The following is a 21,305-nucleotide window of genomic DNA, read 5'->3' on the forward strand; positions in this document are numbered from 1 at the left end:
AAGTAAGCGTCACAGTCCCTGATCATCTGGAAAATGCGATGGCCATCCTGTGCAAACAGCAGATCTCTCATCGACTTCTTCCTGAATATTGTATCACCTCATAAAGGCGTTCAAGCAGTGCAGCCACTGGTTGAATTTTATAGAGGCCTCTAGATCCTTAGGGTCAGTTTCCAGCTTCTCCGCTCAAATAACCTTGTCCATGGCACAAAATCGATAGCGATTAAATTGTGGTGCTATCAATTAGACCCAACAGACCAAAAATTGAAATTAATAGGCTTTAATTGCTATAAATACAGGCATATCTTACATGTTGTGGGCCAGATTCCAAGACAGTACTGAGGGAGGGGAATGGGCGGAACCACCTTTATTAGAAATCCTGAGGGGGAGGAGTTACAGTATCAGGGGTGGTCCACCAGTACAATGCATGTTTTGCAGTGTTCATACACCCTGCACATAGCATCCTTCAGCTGCTCTCATCAGGAAAGAGATACAGGAAAGCCAGCACCACCAGGCTGAGGAATAGCTTCTTCCTGTAGTGTGAATAAAAGCTCACGACTGGAGGGAGAACAAATGTTTTTATTAGCTTACAACTATGGCTACGGTCTCACAGTAGTCTTCAGAAGGGTTTTGGGTTATATGTAAGCAGATGGGGGCAGAGCCAGCCATCAGCACAACCTACTACCAGTGAATCCCAGTTCACTGCATTCACTGCTTCCTGTAGAATTTAGGTTCTGTAAATTAAGACAGAGAACATGGATTTACAAAAAAAGTTGAAAAATATTCAGTTATATACAAATTTACAGATTTAAGTGGTCCGGGGGTGTGGAGATCCTGGTGGAGCACCTTAGCACCAGGGGTGGGAGAACCTTGGACTCCTTGTCCCCTTATGAGGGAGGAGAGATGGGCTGGGACTCCAGCTCTACGGTGGAGGGGGATGCACTTCCCTCCTGAACCGGATTCCCTGAGGCCCTGACGGGTTGGCGAGAATGAGCTCCGTGGCTTGCAGGGCACTTGAGGCAATGCGCCCTCCGTTCCGGCGGGTGCCAGGTCCCTGATGGAGACGGTGTCCTCCCTGCCATCCGGGTACTCCACATAGGCGTACGTGAGAATTGGTGTGGAGCGGTTTCACCCTTTCCACCAGGGTTATATGTGAGCAGGTGGGGACGGGGCTAGCCATCAGCACCACACCCTACCAGGACACTGTGCTTCCCATGTAGAGTGAGAATGCTGAAGGACCAAAGGAACTGCTCACATTAACCATCCAAGGTTCTCATATACACTAAACATTTATTTATTTCTATCTATGAATACTTCTCCTGTATATGTATTGTGCTTCTGACAATAAGATGACAATAAACCTGACTTGACTCCACTGAAGAAAAAAGCTTAGATTTTTTTTAACCACAGCCTCATTTTGTCCCCAAATAGTTGACAGTTAACAGGGCAATTATGAAATTATGATGCAAAAAAATTGGCCTATGATGTAATATGAAATAAAGGCAGTCAATTTACCTGCAGGAAGCTCCCGCCCGTCGTCAAGACAAACATTTCTTCAGAAGGATGCAAAAGGGCTCGCATTTATTGACGATGAACAGGTCGAGACTGTCTGGTTTTGGCGATCAATGGTCGTGTGCAACCTGTCAGAACGAGTGTGGACTTCACCTTGCAGTGAATGCCAGGAGACTCGATATTGCGTCACGTCCGGTGACGTGACCGGGGCGGGACCGCGCCGCGAGCCGCGGGTGTTCGGTGTTCTGCGGCTGAGAGGAGTGGGACCAGATCACGGAGGACTTGTGAGCGGCTCGCGAAATTCAAGCCGGCGCACGTAGCCTTCCCCTCCACTCCCGACATGGCGGCCACCACAGTCGCCACGCAGCGAGGCCCGGTAAGATGTCCCTTCACTGTCAGTCGCCGGCACGGACGGCCGCGGCCCTGTCCGGCTTTTACCGGGGGGGGGTGGGGAGGAGGGAAGATCCTCGGCCTCGAAGCGAGCGCTGCTGCCCCGGCGACAGCGGATCATTTCGGCCGCTGCTGGCTGCTGCCTTCGTGTTGGTTTTCAGCGGCTGCGCAAGTAATTCCTGGTCGTTCCTTTCGAATTGCCCAACACCGCGAATCTTTCGGTAATTGGACGGATGGGGAACGGGCAACTCATAAGTCACGTTTTAATCAGACCAGCACTCTATTCCAATTTTTCTTTTATAAATTTGGGACAACTGGTGAAGGCCACGCAATTCTCCGCTTTGAAATCCTGCGTTGAAGATTGTTGTCAACTCCCCATGTATTCCCTTGGGGTTTCATCACACGCTCCCTCCACTCCGTCTGCTGCTGCTGGAGTGGGTTCCCCGTCATTCCGTGTGTGTCGATGTTAAACGGGAGCGGAGCTCATTCTGAATTGGAGATGTAGTCAAATATTTTACCATTCTCCAGCATCTTTCAATTAGGGTTGTATGAACAAATTGTAGCAGTGATTTTTCATGACTGTTTTAATTCCTATTTTGCAATTGTGAACGATTAACAAAAAAATCCAGTCTTGCCTATTCTTAATGCAATCATTTATTTTGCTAAAATAGTGAACATTTTTGTGTTTACATATGTGACTTTTGGGGGTGGGGGGCCTTTCTGCTGATGTCAAGAATATCAGGCATTTTAGTTTTATGTCACTATCCAAAGGCCTTTTTTTTCTGATTAAATTCTGAAATTATACACTGGAGTTGGCAGTTTACAGTTCAATAACTATGCATTTTGTTTTGGAGCGTTGTTCAAACAAGAACCGGTTTAATAGTCTCGTTGATTTTGCGCAGCAGACAACAATAAAGCTGCTTTTAGGCTTTTTTTTGTATTCCAGATTGCTTATTTGCTAATGGATTAAAATTGTTTAAATAAACTATTTAAAACAGTTCATTAAATAAAATAAGTTTTAAGAAATACAGAATATTATAATAATAATATATTGAATATAAAATCATTTTAAAAAGTCATAAGGTCAGGGGGGGAGGAATAAAAAGGAGAATCCCTCTTCTCCAAACTCCCCCTCCCCAGATTTGAAAGGAAAGGGGACAGACAGCAGGGAGTAGAGGGAGATAAAAGGAAGAAAATAGAAAAAAAAAGCAACTGGAGCAAGATTCAACATCTCAGTCACATCATTTTAAAAGTATTAAATTTATAATAAGGAGTATACTATCAAAATAAATTATGCAATCTGGGCATTTAAGTAATTAAATAAAGTTGCCAAATTTTGTTGAACATATTATTTCTATTCCTAAAGCTATAAGTAATCTTCTCAAGGGGAATACAACTTGGCACTTCCATGTTCCAATGATCAATGTGAAGTTGGAATTGGATTTCCATGTTACTGGCCATTGACAATGCAATTTTAATACATTTAGATTTACTTCTATGGATTGAAACTGTTCTATGTGAAGCAGTCAGAAAGCCAAGGGACACTATCATACATTTGTAAAATTTTAATTTTGATTTTCAGAATGAGGAATCACAGGCTCTGTTAGTGGTCAGCCATTTAGAAATGAAATGAGACATTTTTTCCCCACCCAAGCCTGTTAATCTTTGCAAAATGATGTAGATTTTCATTTATTTTCTACATTTCAAGCTGGGCTGATTTTTTTTTTTTCCTTTTTTTGTTTTCTTTTGCAAATTAAAGGAAGGTATGAAGGTAGTGTTCAAATTGGATTTTAGCTCTTTTATTGTATTGTAAGTTGATCTTGGAGTATGTAGAAAGCAACTAAATGTTGTGCATGTGTTCTTTTATTTAAGGTATTCATTGGAGAATTGCCTCAAGACTTTCTTCGCATTGTACCAACTCAACAACAGCAGCAAGTACAACTTGATGCACAGGCTGCTCAGCAGCTGCAGTTTGGTACAGATACAGCTACCATGGGGAGACTAAGCATCACTGTGGTACAGGTAGAGAACTTTTAAAACACAAAACATTGCTTTGTTATCAGGAATGAACCCATTTTTAATCTTTCTCTATGTTAAGGTTGTGTAAATTCTTGGCAAACATAACTTTGATTAATTTATTATTCTCTAAAGTTGTTAACTGAGACCTTATGCTATAATATTGCTTCTGTCTATTCCTGCACTATCAAGTGTTGGAGTAATTTAATTATAAAACAGTTTATCTTGTAGATGAACCTAAATTTTCAACTCCAATCAATTTATGGTTTTTACTATAAAATGAATACTACCCCAACATAACACACTGCAGATCCATTCTTAATCAATGTCATGTCTGAAGCTGTGATCTTGCTAACTTTCCTCCATTAACTTCAGTAAACTGATCAGGAGAAAGCAGAAATAGGCTATTCAGCCCATCGAGTCTGCCCCACCATTCATTCATGAGCTGATCAATTTTCCCATTCCTACACGTACCTTCATACCATCTGTAAACTTGGCTACAAAACCATTCATTCCATAATCTTAAATCATAGATATACAACATAAAAAGAAGTGGTCCTAATACCAAACCCTTTGAAACACCACTGGCAAGCAACAAGAATATGTTTCCTATATTCTGATTCTCTGCTTCCTGCCAATCAACTAATGCTCTACCCAAGCTACTATATGTTTCCTGGTTCTGTTTTATTCTTGATATGTGCGGAAATTGTGAAACTAAACTCATTCCATTAAATTGAACCTGTTACTTTATACATTACTCAATCCGAAGACTTGTCACTTCAGGAAACGTCTTTGTAGTGTAGAATTGGACTGCTGAGCTCTTGTATATGATATTGTGACTGAACCATATGTTTAGCTGATCTGGAGATCATCAGTTGCCTGTCAAGGCTCAACAAATAACTTCAGCATCATTTTGTTAGTTGCTCTGGCCATACATGAGAAGTATTTTAAATATATTTATATCATAATTATATCATCAATTATCTGTGCATAAAATATTACTTGGAGTTAGTTTGAAAAGCTACACAGATCTTTGAACAGGTTAAGAGAGTTATTAAGGCACTCATTGTTGGGTATCTCATTAGTTACTTTTGGATCTTTCAAGTTAAAAGTTTATCAAGTTTATTTTTTTGTAAATAAAATATGCATCAGACTGATTTAAAGGTATGTGTAGCAGCAGCTGAGGGGCTGGACCATGCTTCGGCCCATCACGCGTCCCAGGGGTTTGCACTAAGATGGCGCCAGACCCCATTTGTCTCGGGGTCCAAGTCAGCAAATTGGGGAATGCATTGGGAACATTGTGATGCTACTTCTGGTTTTGGGATGGCCGAACCACAAGTGACATAAAAGTTGCCTTTAAAACCGATTAAAGTAGTTTTTGGCTGACTACAACTTGGGTCAGGCATTTTGTTTGCAGCTCTACTGCTTAAGGCGCCACGTTGGTGACCCCGACGGTTCAAACGTTTCTGAACCATGTACAATGGCAGATGAACCAGCTATGAGTGTCATTGCCATTAAATTGCCAGCATTCTGGCCACTCAGACCATGTGCATGGTTCATCCAGGCGGAGGCACAATTCTACCCCCACAATATTACTACCGAAGCTACAAAATTTTGACACATCGTCCCGGCGCTAGACAAAGAGTCGGCCACTAAAGTTGAACTGTTCCTGAGCGACCCTCCAGCAGAAACTCAGTATGAGGCGTTCAAGGCTTACCTCCTATGATCTTTCTCGATGACCGATCTGGAAAGAGGGACATGCCTTCTCCACCTAGACTAACTCGGGGACAGGTCCCCCTCCAAGCTAATGACTGAGATGCTAACACTAGCCGATGGACACTACAAGTACCTGATGTTCAAAGCCGCCTTTTTAGAGCGCCTCACCTGCGATATTGCCTTGTTTCTGTCTGACGTGGATTTCTCTGAACCTCACGCGGTAGCAGCTGAGGCAGACAGATTATACAGGGTTCTCAAGTCCTCTATCCCATCAGTCCAACAGGTAGCTGAGCCAACAGAGTGACTATCCGGTCCACCTCAACAACTGCCCAAAAACCCAGAGGCAGGGGGACCCAAAGACCAGCAACGAGACGGGTGGTGTTTCTACCACAGAAGGTTGGGCCACAACACCCGTCATTGCGTCCCACCGTGTTCCTACTCGGTCAACAACCAGGGAAACGGAACCGCCAGTAATGGCCACAGTGGTTGGCAAACACAGGTCTCTTCTCCACCATCGACCGGATCTCTGGATGAAGATTTTTGATCAACACAGGAGCTGAACGTAGCATCCTGCCACCGAACACCTTTGAACAGGAAACCAGGGCCAAGCAATTCAATCTCCTTGCGGCAAATGGAAGGCCTATACTCAGCTACGGCATCAGGTTAGCCCATTTGTTACTGGAAGACTCTGCTTACCAGTGGTATTTCACTATTACATCTGTACGCCAACCAATGTTTGGGGCATATTTCCTAAGGGCCAATAACCTACTGGTTGACATGCGTGGCCGCTGGCTGGTTCATGCCTCCACCCTTCAGATATGCCCCCTTTCGCCTAGTACACGGCCAGCCCTGCACGTACAAACCCTAGTTATGGACAAAATTTACGAAAATACTAACTGACTTCCCCGAAATCCTCCCACCAGATTTCCATTTGTACACCCTGCCACACAACGTCAACATTATGTGACGTCCGAGGGACCACCCACCCATGCCAAGACAAGGAGACTACCCCATGACCCCCCCTTGACCGTCTACAACAGGCCAAAAACTAATTTAAAACCATGGAGGAGCTGGGCATCGTCAGGCATTCTGACAGCCCTTGGTCATCTCCCCTACATATGGTCCCTAAAGCTAACGGGTGTTGACGACACATTCAGGATTTCGCCACCAACCTGCACGGGAAACAGCTCTTTTCCAAAGTAGACCTTATGAAAGGCGACCACCAGATCCCCATACACCCAGATGATGTACCAAAAACGGCCATGATAACCCCATTCGGACTTTTTGAATTCCTAAAGATGCCATTTGGTTTGAAAAATGAGGCCCAAACTTTCCAACATCTAATGGATGCAGTTTTCAGAGACCTTCCTTTCGTTTTCGTCTACCTGGATGATATCCTAGTGGCCAGCACTATGAAGGAAGAGCTTGTCCAGCACCTCTGATGCTTATTCAGGAAGCTCCGGGATTATGGCCTCACTATCAACTCTGCCAAGTGTGAATTCAGTAAGGACATTATTGATTTCCTTTGGCCCAGAGTCACATCCACTGGAGCAGCCCCATTGCCAACTAAAGTAGCTGCGGTCTTGAACTTCGACCACTGTTTTGTTCCTGTGGCTGCCAAGGTATTACGCCCACTTTTTCACCTCTTGATGGGCAAGCAAAAGCTGTTGACTTGGACGCCCAAGGCAGACGCAGCATTCTGGGAAGCTAAGGAGGCGCTAGCCAAGGCAACCATGTTATCACACCTGTGCATGGATTTCCCCCATTGGCACTGACATCGGACGCCGCCTCCAACATGGCAGTAGGAGCAGATCTGGAACAGCAAGTCAACAGCCACTTGCATTTTTTTTAACCGCCATCTACGGTCCCCAGAACTTAAATACAGCGCCTTCATTTGGAAACTGTTGGCATTTTAACTGGCTGTGATGCACTTCTGCTATTTCCTAGAGGGACGGCAGTTCATTGCATTTACTGTCCACAAACTCCTCACTTTTGCCCCATGGAAAATCTCTGATCCATGGACAGCAAGACAACAGCAACATTTGTCTTTCATTCCAGAATTCACCTTCGACATTTGACGTGTGTCAGGTAAAGACAATGTCGTTGCAGATGCCATCTCTAGACCCAAGATCAGCTCCATCACTGGAGGCCTAGACTTGAAAGCATTGGCCACGGCCCAGCAGGAGGATGCAGAAATGCAAGCTTCCTGGACCACAACAACAGGACTCCAGCTGCAAGAGATCAAAATGAGCCCAGAGAGAACTACACTTGTCCACAGGAAAAGCCCGGCCTGTAGTACCAACAATGTGGCACAAAAGACTTTTTGACCAGGTACATGGGCTGTCGCACCCGTCGATATGGATGACAATCAAACTTGTGGCATCTAAGTTTGTCTGGCATGAATTTAAAATTTAAAAAAAAAAGTCTCCCAGTGGGCAAAGACCTGCCTGTCTTATCAAATGGCCGGTGCAGGATTTTCCCCCAACCAGACGTTCCAACACATAAACATTGATATCTTTGGACCCCTGCCCGTATCATGCGGCCACAAATACAACCTTACCATGGTCGATCGATTCACCCAATGGCTGAAAGCCACACCAATAGTTGATTATAACAATCAAAACATGTGCCAGAACTTTCCTATCTACGTAGATAGCACGGTTTGGGGTACCAGTGAATACTACCTCCGACAGAGGCACACAGTTTACTTCGGCACTGTGGGCTACCTGTCATACCCCTGAAACACCCGACTCCATTTCACCAAACATGAGCTTTATACCAGAGACTAACTCAAGACCACCCATGTAGACACAGCCGAACCAGTGCCTTTTCCACCTCCTCGTCGCCGTGGTTGGCCCCCCAAACAACCCGAGACTCAGATTATTGTTTTGGGTGATGTTTCTGGGGGGTGGGGGTGGACCACGCTCGAATCACCCCCGTGATTCCGGCCCACAGGTCTCGGGGGTCTGCGTTAAGATTGCGCCTGATCCCCTTTGTCTCTGGGTTGAAGTCAGCAGATTGGGGAATGCATCGGGAGCATTGTGATGTCACTTCCAGTTTTGGGACAGCCAACCAGAAGTGACCTAAAAGTTGCCTGTAAAACTGATTAAAGTAGTTTTTTGCTTATCGCAACTCGAGTCAGACATTTTTACAGCTCCACTGCTTAAGGTGCCACAGAATGTATAAAGCATTATAATAAGAAAAATTTTAATGATGTCATGGTAAAAGGCTAAAACACTTTTTGAACTGACAGGATTAAAATATATAATGGTTCAGAAATCTAAATCTTTACATAGCAATAATCAATGAAACAGATTACAGTAAAATCTTGATTATCTGCAGTTCAAGCAGCTTCAAAACCAGCAAAATAAAATCCGTAAAATAAATATGGTAGGTTAATTGGCGCACTTCGCTGTTAGTTTTCCAAACACACAGCACGTAATCTCAAGCACTTACCCGACATCTACCAACCTCCATAGGTGTCAGGGGGTTTACTGTCTTGAGGAAGTATTCTAACCATTGCAATTTTGGTATCACAAATAGACATTAATTGTTGTATTGCTAAACAAAGAAAAATAATTGCATGCTGTTTCGGTCCATAAAGAACATTTTTGAATGTATTCATAGATAACTAATTTTTATCGATAATTAATATTCATAGATAATTAATTTTTACATAAAGCCCAGAGGAGGCAATATCATCAAAAACTCCCCTTTTTCAAAACAGGTCTTTCAAGAGGAACTTACTAGGTATGAGGGTTCAGAGGGAATATCAATGCAAGGCATATCAAATTGTTCAAGGTTTCCTCAGCAGTCAAAGTGTGGAGGTGAAGCATGTCTAAACATCCATCTGAGGAATGAAGTAATTGCTGTGCCATAGGAAACAGACAAGAGATTTGGGTTAGCTGAACTTTATAGAAATTGTAGAAGCCAGTGACATAATTGAATTTGGAGATTATAAAAGCTTAAAATGGGGTTTTTCAAGCAGAAATAGTGTATGGAGGTTTGTTTGGAAAGTTGCATTTATGAAAAGTCAAATAAAATATGGAGAGCTTGAAAAAATTGTGACATATCTTCAATGTTTAACTGTTTCTCTAAGACTGTGAAGATGTAAAGAAGTCATAGGGGGCTAGTGATCATCGTTCCGATGTTGTAGTGATTGTGTTAAACTTAGCTGAACAAGACCTGCAGAATTCCAGCATGCAAAACTTGATCTACGTCATTGTGCACATTCATTCCTTTTGCCAGACTGGTTAGAATTGGTATTCAGACAGTTTTAAAGGGGGAAAATGTATAATTAATTATATTTGGAAATGTCTTGCCTTGCTAGTTTTTAAAGATGATAGTTATCTTTGGGATGTTTGATAAAGAAGATAGTTACAACAATATCACCTTTTATTCTTGAACTCTTGTTCAGCAAAATATATGAAACTAGCTTTTAAATTATGAAACATTGTAATCCAAGGATCTTGGCATTCATCAGAAAATTCAGCATTTTAGTGTTGTTATCTTGTGCAAAATTCTTAAAATATTGTTTAATATTTGAGCATTTAACATATCCCTCTTAGCCCATCCTATCCATGTATCCATCCAAATTTTTTCTTAAGCATTGCAATAGCACCTCCCTCAACCACCACCTCTCACAGCCTGTTCCATGCATTCACTGCCTTCTATGTACATTTTTTAAAAAGTTATCCCTCTCTTTCCTATTTAATCTCTTTTTTCTATCTTTCTCCCCCCCCCCCCCCCCACTCCCTCAGCTTCTTTTTGAAATCACCACACCCAAGTCTGACTCCCATCTTTCCCTTAACCTCTGCAACCCTGGTTTTGCACTTTCGTTCCAGAGAGCATAGTACACTTTTACAAATTGGCTAACCTATTAGCCAATACTTTCACTAGTATCTTATAATCAGCATTTAACAGGGATATTGTTCTGTATAATGGAAGTTTTGTGGGTCCCTATTCTTTTTTGGTAACGCTAATAATCGTGGTTGAGAATGCCACGGCTTGGTCCAGAACATCCATTTAAAGGGGCATTATTAATTCTTTGAATTATCTATAAAATGCGGATAGAAATCCATCCTCTCCCAGTCATTTATTAGCCTTCTTCTCCATCCCTTAGTGAAAAAGCCTTTGGATAGCATAAAATAATTTTACAGACGTTCTGATCAACGATTAAGAAAAGCTCATATTTCGATGTCTATTATTTTGATGGTGACATTTAGTTAGCAGTCTGTGACTCCCTGCAACGTTGAGTCTTTGTTTGAAATATATAAATATTTTGTTGGAAAATTTCATTATTTTCTGTACTTTTTTTTATTCATGTTATTCCCTCAAGCAGAGAGTGCATGCTATTCACGAGCAGAGGGAAATGCATTATTCACTCTTTGCATTTGTTTGAACTGACAGCAACAGTGGCCAAAGCTTGTTGTTTTGTAATATTGGTCTCTAATAGGAATGCTGTCTGCATATAGTGTGGAATGATATGCACCTTAATGATTAGAGAATTGTGAATTCAACTGCTTTATGATGCAAAGGCTGAATAGGATCAAAGAATTACGTTTCACGTGGTAAAGTCTTAGCCTCAGCAAATCTGGAATTTATACATTTGATGTGTGATGAAAGTTGTATTTTATTTAATTTTGTATGTAAATTCTCCAGGCAAAACTGGCAAAGAATTACGGAATGACACGCATGGATCCATATTGTCGAATACGTCTTGGATATGCTGTGTATGAGACACCTACAGCACACAATGGGGCCAAAAACCCAAGATGGAATAAAGTAATACAGTGCACTGTGCCCCCTGGGGTTGATTCATTTTACCTGGAGATATTTGATGAGGTACATTTTTTTAAATTCAAGTTTTTTATTTATTGTGCAACCTCCTTTGAAGAAGACTGCAGAGCCCACCTCACTGTTATAAGACAAAGGAGGAAAAACCCAACACCCAACCCCGACCAACCAATTTTCCCTTGCAACCGCTGCAACCGTGTCTGCCTGTCCCGCATTGGACTTGTCAGCCACAAACGAGCCTGCAGCTGACGTGGACATTACCCCTCCATAAATCTTCATCCACGAAGCCAAGCCAAAGAAAGAAGAAGAAGAAGATTTAAAATTGTGCTGCCTCAGATTTCCAGTGACTTTTTTTTAAATTCTTATCTCTGGTGCTATCCTTTGAGTTTGTGCATTCTTTCTATGACTGTGTAGATTTCCTTTTGGGTGTTTCAGCTTTCCAAATATGTTACGATTTGTGTGTAAATTGCTTCTGTACACAGGTGGTAGAATTTAGGGGTGGGGTGGTTGATAGGAATTTTGGATCAAACATGTTCACTTTAAAGAAGAGTGCTGGATGGTTGATGCAGACTGGGTACAAGGAGATTAGTGGAACTGTTGCACAGAAATGGGTCCTTCGGACCATCCACTCGATATTGAACTGTGATTTGGCCTCGTCCCGTTGACCTGCACTCGGACCAATCCCCTCCCAAACATGGACCTATCCAAATTTATCATGAATGTTGAAATTGACCCACATCCACCACCTCCATTAGTTTCCCCCTAATGTTCTCCTTAAACTTTTCACCTTTAACCCATAAACCATGAACTCAGGATCTAGTCTCACTCAATCTTAGTAGAAAGAACCTGTTTGCATTTACCATATCGAAACCCCTCAATTTTGTACGCCTCTTTCAAATCTCCCTCCATTTGCCAACACTCCAGGGAATGGTTCTAAGTTATTCAACCTTTCCTGATATTGTAGTACTATTCTGTGTTATCGTGATCTAGAATTGAAGACAATTCTTTCTGATTTGTTTGTCTAGCTGCTTATATTTTTTTAAATAATTAGAATGTAATCATTCTAATGGTGGTGCTTTCAATATCATTTAGTTGTGTCATTAGCCAATTTGGATAGGTGGCTTTTCTTTCAAATAAATGTCATCTCATTAATACAATGAATAGTTACAGCCATATAACAGATCCTAGGAGGGCACCACTGCTCATTACTGGCAATTTTAGTACATCCCCATCATTCTTACCCATGGGCCAGCAATTTCCTAAACAGACAATGTTTTTGCTTCAGTGATCTTTAATTTAAACTCCTTCATAAGAGGTAGTTTCCTTATAACTTGGCAGATTCCTTGAAGTGAGTTAGAAGTTTTTTTTTACTAGTTTCTACTGATTAAATAAACATTTCAGGTTTTATTAATAACTTTCCTAATTCCCGACATTAGGCTAACTGATTTAAAATATCCAGATTTTTCTTTCTCGCCCTTAACTGACAGTGATCCGTTCAGTTTTACAATCTGAAGGAAAGGTTCAAAAACTGTAACAGTAGTAGGACTTTGCAAATATATGTAAAGCAAACCCCAATTGCACAATTACCAAAAATGGGAATGAGAGATTGGAACTGAAGAACTTGTGTGCTCAGCAGATCTTTAACATTATCTTGCCATCTTATAGTTCTAATCTTCACTTTTAAAAGCTTTTGTAGTGGTCAAACTTTCAAGCTTGCTTTTCATTGTATCTGTATTTATTTTAAACTTGCAGCGAGCTTTCTCCATGGATGATAGAATTGCTTGGACTCACATAACTATCCCAGAATTGCTAAAGGAAGGGAAAGTGGTGGATGAATGGTACAGTCTTAGCGGGAGACAGGGTGATGACAAAGAAGGAATGATCAACCTTGTTATGTCATATGCAGTAAGTTATTTTCACTTTTACTTTAAATGTACTAAGGTTTAGTCAAGATGAAATTTCTTTGGTGAGGGTGGTGTATCTTAGGTTTTTCTACACAATAGAGAGGGCTTTGGAGGCTTGAACATTCAAATCATAGATAAACTTTTGATATGAAGACTATTATTGAGGGTTATGGAGAGTATAGGAAATAAGAATTTTAAAAGTAGTCAATCTTCTGAAATGCCAAAAAAAAAGCACAAGGGGCGAACTGACTACTTCTATTTCTCGTGGAACGATTCATCGCTTTTCTAAGTCTTGATGAAGGATTCTGACCTAAAGCAACAATGTATTTTTCTCCCAATCATACTGCTGCACCCACTGAGTTCCACCAGCAGATTTTTTTTTTGCTGCATACTCCAGCATCTGCAATCTCTTTTGTCTCCAATATATTTCAAGAGTTGTCTACAGGTAGGCAGTAAAATTTAAAGTTAAAACTGAAGGTTATAGGGCAGCAATTGTAGCTGACATTTGAAGGTACCAATCACTGAGCTGAAACTGCACTCCAAATTATGTTTAAAAGTTCCAAATGTTAATTTGCTTGCATAAATACTAATTGCAGCTTGAGATATTTTCTTAAGGTTGTGCTTGCAATATTTGCTGGGCTATTGGGCTTGATCTTACAAATACTTGTATACAAGAGGATAATGCTTGGAGGATTCCAAATATTGTACTCTCCAATGGATGCAAGGAAAACCTAGCAACTACAATTTAACCTTGGTGGTGAGAACCCTTTTGGAAGCAATCAGAGACAGTTAGACAGTTGATTACAAAAGAAAATATGGATCTGTTAAAACAAATCATGTTTTTTTTAAGGCAAGCAGTTCCATACTACTGACTTGCAGGGTGGGTCCTTGTGATTAGACAGCTGGAATAATTATTTATTACTCCTGGAGTAAGCCTATGGAATAATTAAAATCTGATATTTTGAATTAGAGGATAGCTAAGGAATTGTTCATTTGGTAAATTTAAATGTAGAACTAGGATCTTCATGCAAGCTGGTTGCAAGAATGCAGGAGGCGAAATATATTAATAATTTTAAAAGGAAGCTAGTTTTTTAAAAAAACATTAGACACACAGCATGGTAACAGGCCATTTTGGTCCACAAGTCTGTGCTGCCCAATTTACACCCAATTAACCTGTACCCCTGGTACATTTCGAATGGTGGGAGGAAACTGGAGCCCCCGGGGAAAATCCTCGCAGGCACAGGGAGAACATACAAATTCTTTACAGATAGTGCAGGATTCGAACCCAAGACCCAATTCGCTGGCATTGCACTAACTGCTATGCCAACTGTACTGCGCTTTTGTTTATTTAGGTAGTAATGGAGCTGAAGGATAGATGGGATAGAGATTAAATTGATAAATCTGTTGTGATCAGTAAAATAACTTCAGACAATAGAAAGTTTTTTTCAAGTTTATTAAGATTATTGTGCAAAGTTTAGCTGTTTTCAGGGTCTAGAAAATAGTAAACTTCAAAGGTACCTGCAGATAAATATTTCTGGTGTATGGGCTCTAATGATGCTTTCTCAAATTGTATTATTCTAGCTTTTTGTCCAGCCACTATTGAAGCCTTTCATCCCTATGTGTGTCTGTAGATTCATGCATTTTATTAGAAGATACAGTGATGCGAAAGAACATTTTCTCTGTAAACTGCGCTAATTTGAAATTTTAAACTGAACAATACCAATTTGTGCAAAACAGTTTTATTTGACTATTTGGTGAGGAAGATGCTTCCATCCTGTGATCCACATTTGTTTTTTCCCAACAGACTCTTCCACCAAATATGTTGGTACAGCCACACCCAGTAGTTCTTATGCCTACTGTCTATCAACAGGGATTAGGCTATGTGCCAATTACAGGTATGATTAAATCCTTCAAATTCTCTTAGTATTATAACCTGTTTGCATCCACCAAATGGTGCATGAGACAAGGAACTGTGTGAAAATTACTGGTGAAGTTCTGTTTAATTTTTGGCTCTTTGACTTTACTAGATTATGATCCTTGTAGGATACAATAAGAAAACGGGATCCTTCCCTCTCCCATTCCTGTATATTTTTACTGCAGCTGCATGGAATAACCCTCAGGGTTGCGGTTGCAGAGAATTTTATCACTTCCATAATTGTGCAGAACCCTGTTCTTTATTGTTATACAGCTATTCATGACATGAATGGTCTCCTTCCTGAGCCATATTCACCTTGCAGACACCAAAGCAACTGGAACCATATTGCATAATAGGCAAAAAAAACTGCAACTCGCAGTCTTTCACCAGTCAATACTAATGACCAATGGTGTCACTAGGGTTGGTGTCACTCTTTATTCCCCCCCCCCCCAAAAAAAAACAGCGTGTGCAGATGAAACCATGCGATTCAAAGTGTCATTGTAATTGGATAATAATGACAGCTCTGACCAGAATGGATTGGAATGTTAACATAACATAACAATTTACAGCACGGAAACAGGCCATTAGGCCATTCTAGTCCGCACTGAACCAAACACCCCTCTCTAGTCCCACCTCCCTGCACAATGCCCATAACCCTCCATCTTCTTCTCATCCATATATCTGTCCAACCTTTTCTTAAATAATACAATTGACTCCGCCGCCAGTATTTCTCCTGGAAGCTCATTCCACACGTCTACCACTCTCTGAGTAAAGAAGTTCCCCCTCATGTTACCTCTAACCCTCTGCCCTTTAATTCTTAACTCATGTCCTCTTGTTTTAATCTTTCCTCCTCTTAACGGAAATAGTCTATCCACATCCACTCTGTCTATCCCTTTCATAATCTTAAATACTTCTATCAAATCCCCTCTCAACCTTCTACGCTCCAAAGAATAAAGACCTAATCTGTCCAATCTCTCCCTATACTCTAGATGCTTAAACCCAGGTAACATTCTGGTAAACCTTCTCTGCACTCTCTCCACTCTGTTTATATCCTTCCTCTAATTAGGCGACCAGAACTCCAAATTAGGCCGCACCAACGTCTTATACAGTCTCAACATCACCTCCCAACTCCTATATTCCATGCAATGATTGATAAAGGCCAGCATACTAAAAGCCTTCTTCACCACCCTATTCACGTGAGTTTCTACCTTCAGGGAATGATGTACCGTTACTCCTAAATCTTTCTGCTCTTCTGTATTCATCAATGCTCTCCCATTTACCACGTATGTCCTGTTCTGATTCTTCTTACCAAAATGAAGCACCTCACACTTATCAGCATTAAATTCCATCTGCCATTTTTCAGCCCACTTTTCTAAGCAGCCCAAATCCCTCTGCAATCCTTGAAAACCTTCTTCATTATCCACTATTCCACCTATCTTAGTATCGTCTGCATATTTACTAATCCAATTTACCACCCCATCATCTAGATCAAAAAGTAAATTAGAGATTTAGCATTGTAGGTATATTAACATGTAAGCCGGGTTTTTAAAAAAATGTTTTTATTGTTATAACTAACTACAGGGATATTTTTATATTAAAAAAATATTTCTGCTGAAACACTGCAAAAAAAAAAAGACAGCCATTTTGGCGTCACCCCCACCCCAGCCTCCATGATGTCACCTAGTGCGGTCTGCACCTCCAAGTGACCCCACTGCTAATAATGGCTACAACAGGCAGAAGGAAATTTTGTGTAATATATTTTCTGTCATGACATGAGAATAAAGGAACCTTGAAGGTTGTCAAGAACATGGGTTCATATTTTATCATACACTTTTGAAAATCCGATTGAATTGATGTAGCGATGGGCACTCAAGGCCGTCGGCAAGGGACCAATATTGTGTGGATAGGTGGTTCTGGTAAGAGATAAGGATGGATGATTCCAGTATCAAGGCCTTGTGTCTGCTCATTGCTTGCTCTGTGTGACGTGCCAAATTGGGGACAAGAAAGATCAAACCTTGAAAGTTAAAGGGTTGATTTTTTTTAAATGGAAAAGGTTTTTCATCATGTAATGAATTTATTCAAATATTCTTTAAAGATTTGGTACTCACCCTACTGTGTGTAGTTGAAGTTGGTGAAGATTTAGTTGAGCTTTAGTATTGTATAATATGTATCACAACCAGTTATTTAACCTGGACAAGGAGGGTCATTTAATGTCTGCATTATTGCACCAAAATGTTCATGATCTTGTCCATTTTCTGATCCATTTATATTTGGACATTGAGTAGATTAATGGATATCCTGCTATTCATTGTCATCCAGTCTTGTCTGTGGTATCTACAATATATGTGTTGGAATTTTTGTTGAATTTAAAAGATTAAAATCTGTAGAGCATGGGATATGGTTGTAACTTATTGAGTACAATCCTTTTTCATATTTAACTAACTGCCTAATTCAAAATTTTCCACGTTACTAATATTGCTCCTTGGTATTTTGCTGCTTTAAATTTCCTACCTCAGGGCTTGAGTATTTTGCTTTAGGTAAGTTGAGAGATTTTTCTCGAAGGCAAAACCTATGCATGAACACTGTCAGTATGTGTTTGCTTGTACTTTAAACCAGCCATGCTTTTATTTGCCACGTATATGGCTTAAAATGTAACCAATGATGTTGATATTTTGTGCTTTGCAAACTAAATCTATACACTACAAATTATGACTAGCTTTGTTGGTGAAGTGTGTTCTTCACTTTGTCAAAGAGAAAGCTCCAAACATCTCTCTTGTAAGGTTTTTATACTGTTTCGAGCCCAGAGGACCCCAAAACCCAGCAGCAATAGACATTCACCAAGACAAATGGTTACTTAAAAAGTTGCTTTTAGTTACCTTTAAACATGAAAACTGAATCACACTTTTAACTTATCATTATTGACTTATATTAGCCTAACTTAACCCCCTTCTAATTCTAAGTGCACATATATGTAATGTGTGTGTGCAAGTTCAGAAAAGTTCTTTGATTTACAGTCCAATCTCACTTCTCATTCCTCCAAGTTCACTGATTGTAGGCAATTCTTATACTATGCACAGTATTTAACATTTATAAAGTTCACCAGGCTTTGGTGCTTGAAAAGTAAATGGTTACTGTTCAGGAAGGTTCTTGTCAGTTTTCAAGGAGAGATTTGTTGTTCGCTGGACACCAACAACTGATTACTTTTTAATCAGCCACTTCAGTAGCTTGCTGAAGAAACCTGCCCCCTCAGGGTTCTCCAGATGATAACCTCTTTCTTTCAGGTCACCAGAGTTCCTTTTTGTTTCAAGTGAAACATTAGACAGCCAGTCCTCTCCTCTTGCATGAACCACAAGGGCTTTGATCAGGCTGAACTAAGCACTCATAATCTGTCTTCCAAATGTGGTTTTCCACAAGCTTGCCAGTTTGTTCTGTTCCAGTCCCAGCTGCTGACTGTAAAACTGATCTCTTTTTTACTCTCTCTGCTTTAAAAAGCACATGACCCTCCTAGAATAGCAAGTTCCTTCATCTGTTGCCTTTTTGTAAACAACAATCCATTAGTGAAGTCTTTTGGGCACTCTGCAAAACTTTTGCAAAGGCTCTTAGAGTCCACCTGTCTAGCATGAGCAAAGTTCCAGTATTTTAAATAAGATCTGTTTTAAAGTGTGACCTATACTAAAAAAAAAGTCTGCCCCATTTTATCTCCCAAAAACTTTTTCATATACAAAATAAACACACCATAATCTGTCACAATATCCTACCTATCCTTGTACTTTAAAATGTTTTAATTGACTATGTAGACTATTTTAAAAATCAGCTGTTACCAATAGTTGGTGTTAATAGTATACTGATCATTTCAATTTCCATAAATTGTAAAGTTTGTCCAGTAAAGGCATTTAAATTATTGGTTTAGTTTGCAACACAAATTGCCACTCTGTTTTTACTCTAAAGTGTGTACATGTATGCAGTGAAACAAATTCATTGACATTCTTAAGATTGTCATATTTGGTCAAATGTCATTTGCTAAGGCTTGTATTGCATGCCAATGCATTTTTATATCATTTCTATATTTATCATTTACTCTAGTTTTGGCACTTATGTACTAAATATACTTAAATTTAATAGGTGTGCCGACTGTCTACACACAAGGAATGATCCCTATTGGAGCACCACAGGTTTCTGCTCCACAAAGTCTGTACAATGAACAAGATCTTAAATCTATCCAGGATATGTTCCCCAACATGGACAAAGAAGTGATCCGCTCAGTGTTGGAAGCACAGGCAGGCAACAAGGATGTTGCAATTAATTCCTTGCTTCAGATGAATGAAGAATCTTAGGAATATGTACAGTCAATGTTGCCAAGATGCCATTATAACCTAATTTCTGCAAAGACTTTGAGCTTTCACTCTCCAGACTTATCTGGTTTAAGAATGCATGTGTCCTGTAATCAGTACATTGTACAAAGTTTGTAATTGTATTAAACATAAAAGCATTCCATAATCTTAAGCATACATGTTAAGATCAGAGGCTGGTGAACTCACTATGTGGATATTGCTTGTCAAAATGTTCCCCACTGTAAACTTGATGTTTTGCAGTGGGCATATCATGTATCCTGCAGCATTTTGTGCATTGTTCAGTAATCAAATGCTAACACAATTGTTTCAAGAATTTATTAAATGTGTATATTAGTTGGAAAGATGCTGTTAAATTGTCATTTTGTTCGATAAAATTTATGGCCAGGCTTGATGGTGAGATTAGAATGGCAGTTGAACCTGGCAAGGACAAAGAAATGCTTAATTATATTTCTTAACCACTCAGACCACCTGAGACATTACGTACAAACCTTTTATGACACAATTACCAAAATGCTTTTTCTGTTAGATTTCTGCTTTAATTTTTCTTTGAAATGAAGCTTGTCCAGGATGTTGCATTCTGTTCTGTTTATCTTTACAAGATATTGCATATCTTTCTTACTTTCATTGCAAAGCCTTTGACAAAGCTCATACTCACTATTTGCAAACTTCTCATTCTTCTTTATTCTGATTTTACTCCAACCACTGACATTACAGCTGAAGTCTGCCCTTCAGTAATCCTTCACTCTTCAATTAAACAAAATATTTGGGTCAGACAGTATTTGTGGAAAAAGTTAAACTACAGCAATGAGAGTTAGTTTGGGGATGTGTAACAAGACAAATAGAGGATAGCAAGTGGTATGGAGTAATAGGAGCTTTTGAAGCGTAACAGGGCAAGATAATTTTTTTTTTAAGTCATGGATGCTTAGAATAAGAGCATGAAGATTATACTTGAATTGTGTAATAAAAAAATTAGATAATTGCTTAAAATTATGCATACAATTTAGTGTACAAAATAAGTACTTGAAGATGGTGCCAGGGCTGTAAAATTGTAGCCATGTCAAAAATTGAACTTCTCGTTTTTTTTTCTTGGAACAGACACTTGGGATTCTTAATTGCAAGGAACCTCTTATTTTACTTACAATGGTCAAAAACAGGCTTGTAGATTTAATCAAGAATGAGAGGTGGAGATGTTCATTTCTTCCGTCAGTTGGTCATGGGCTTAAAGTGTGTTAAAGACAGATAAGCTCTTTTTCAACAGTACTGACATTATGGGGTAAACATACAGATTTTGTAAGCAAGAGTTAACAATCTAGGTATCCTTGAATTTGAAAGAATAATTTCTTGTCCATTTCACAAGCCGGTTTTAAAATGGTTCAATATCCTGAAGCTGGTAGCTGATCTAATCTGTGGCCTATAGCTCTAAAGGGAAATTATCTACTTCCATGTCTGTGATGCTAGTTGCCTCTGCCTGTGTTTGGTGGCAAATTTCGATAACAAAAGTACAAGGCACTTCAGTTGTGAATGGGCTACTGCTCTGACTCATCATTTATACAATCATGATTTCTTGCACTCTTCAAGGTATCTATTAACTTCTATCAGGTAATATCCTAGGGAAACTCCTCTATTCAACACAATATAAACTACAGTGGTATTACTATGACTTTAAATAGATCTTTCCAAACCAGTCCAACCACTGCAAAACTCATG

The 21,305-nt window shown here is 40.0% G+C and overlaps 1 protein-coding gene and 1 long non-coding RNA gene across 11 annotated transcripts in view; one reads left to right on the forward strand and one right to left on the reverse strand.

Moving 5' to 3' along the window:
- Positions 1-2,113, reverse strand: part of LOC138744063 (uncharacterized) — a 120,924-nt gene extending 118,811 nt beyond the window's left edge. For 2 of the 10 annotated variants that reach the window (XR_011345245.1, XR_011345239.1), the window contains exon 1: positions 1,513-2,112. This is a non-coding gene — a long non-coding RNA (uncharacterized lncRNA). Of the gene's footprint in view, positions 1-1,512 lie in introns of all 10 variants that reach the window. The other 8 variants (XR_011345244.1, XR_011345243.1, XR_011345250.1 and 5 more) reach the window with 8 other exon arrangements.
- On the forward strand, positions 1,691-19,939 carry tollip (toll interacting protein). The gene is made up of 6 exons (XM_069899551.1): positions 1,691-1,885; positions 3,772-3,921; positions 11,293-11,475; positions 13,180-13,332; positions 15,136-15,226; positions 19,369-19,939. Exons 1-6 carry the CDS (start codon positions 1,850-1,852, stop codon positions 19,578-19,580), a joined length of 825 nt encoding a protein of 274 aa, XP_069755652.1. The 5' UTR covers positions 1,691-1,849; the 3' UTR covers positions 19,581-19,939.
- The last annotated feature ends 1,366 nt before the right edge of the window (positions 19,940-21,305 follow it).

The sequence above is a fragment of the Narcine bancroftii genome, chromosome 1, assembly GCF_036971445.1.
Source record: "Narcine bancroftii isolate sNarBan1 chromosome 1, sNarBan1.hap1, whole genome shotgun sequence".
Lineage (NCBI taxonomy): Eukaryota > Metazoa > Chordata > Chondrichthyes > Torpediniformes > Narcinidae > Narcine > Narcine bancroftii.

What these genes read in the sequence shown, in the direction of transcription:
- tollip (XM_069899551.1), top strand. Translation starts at nt 1,850, where the DNA reads ATGGCGGCCACCACAGTCGCCACGCAGCGAGGCCCG. An exon ending in TCGCCACGCAGCGAGGCCCG is followed by an intron (nt 1,886 to 3,771) that starts GTAAGATGTCCC and finishes CTTTTATTTAAG; the next exon opens with GTATTCATTGGAGAATTGCC. An exon ending in ACCTGGAGATATTTGATGAG is followed by an intron (nt 11,476 to 13,179) that starts GTACATTTTTTT and finishes TTAAACTTGCAG; the next exon opens with CGAGCTTTCTCCATGGATGA.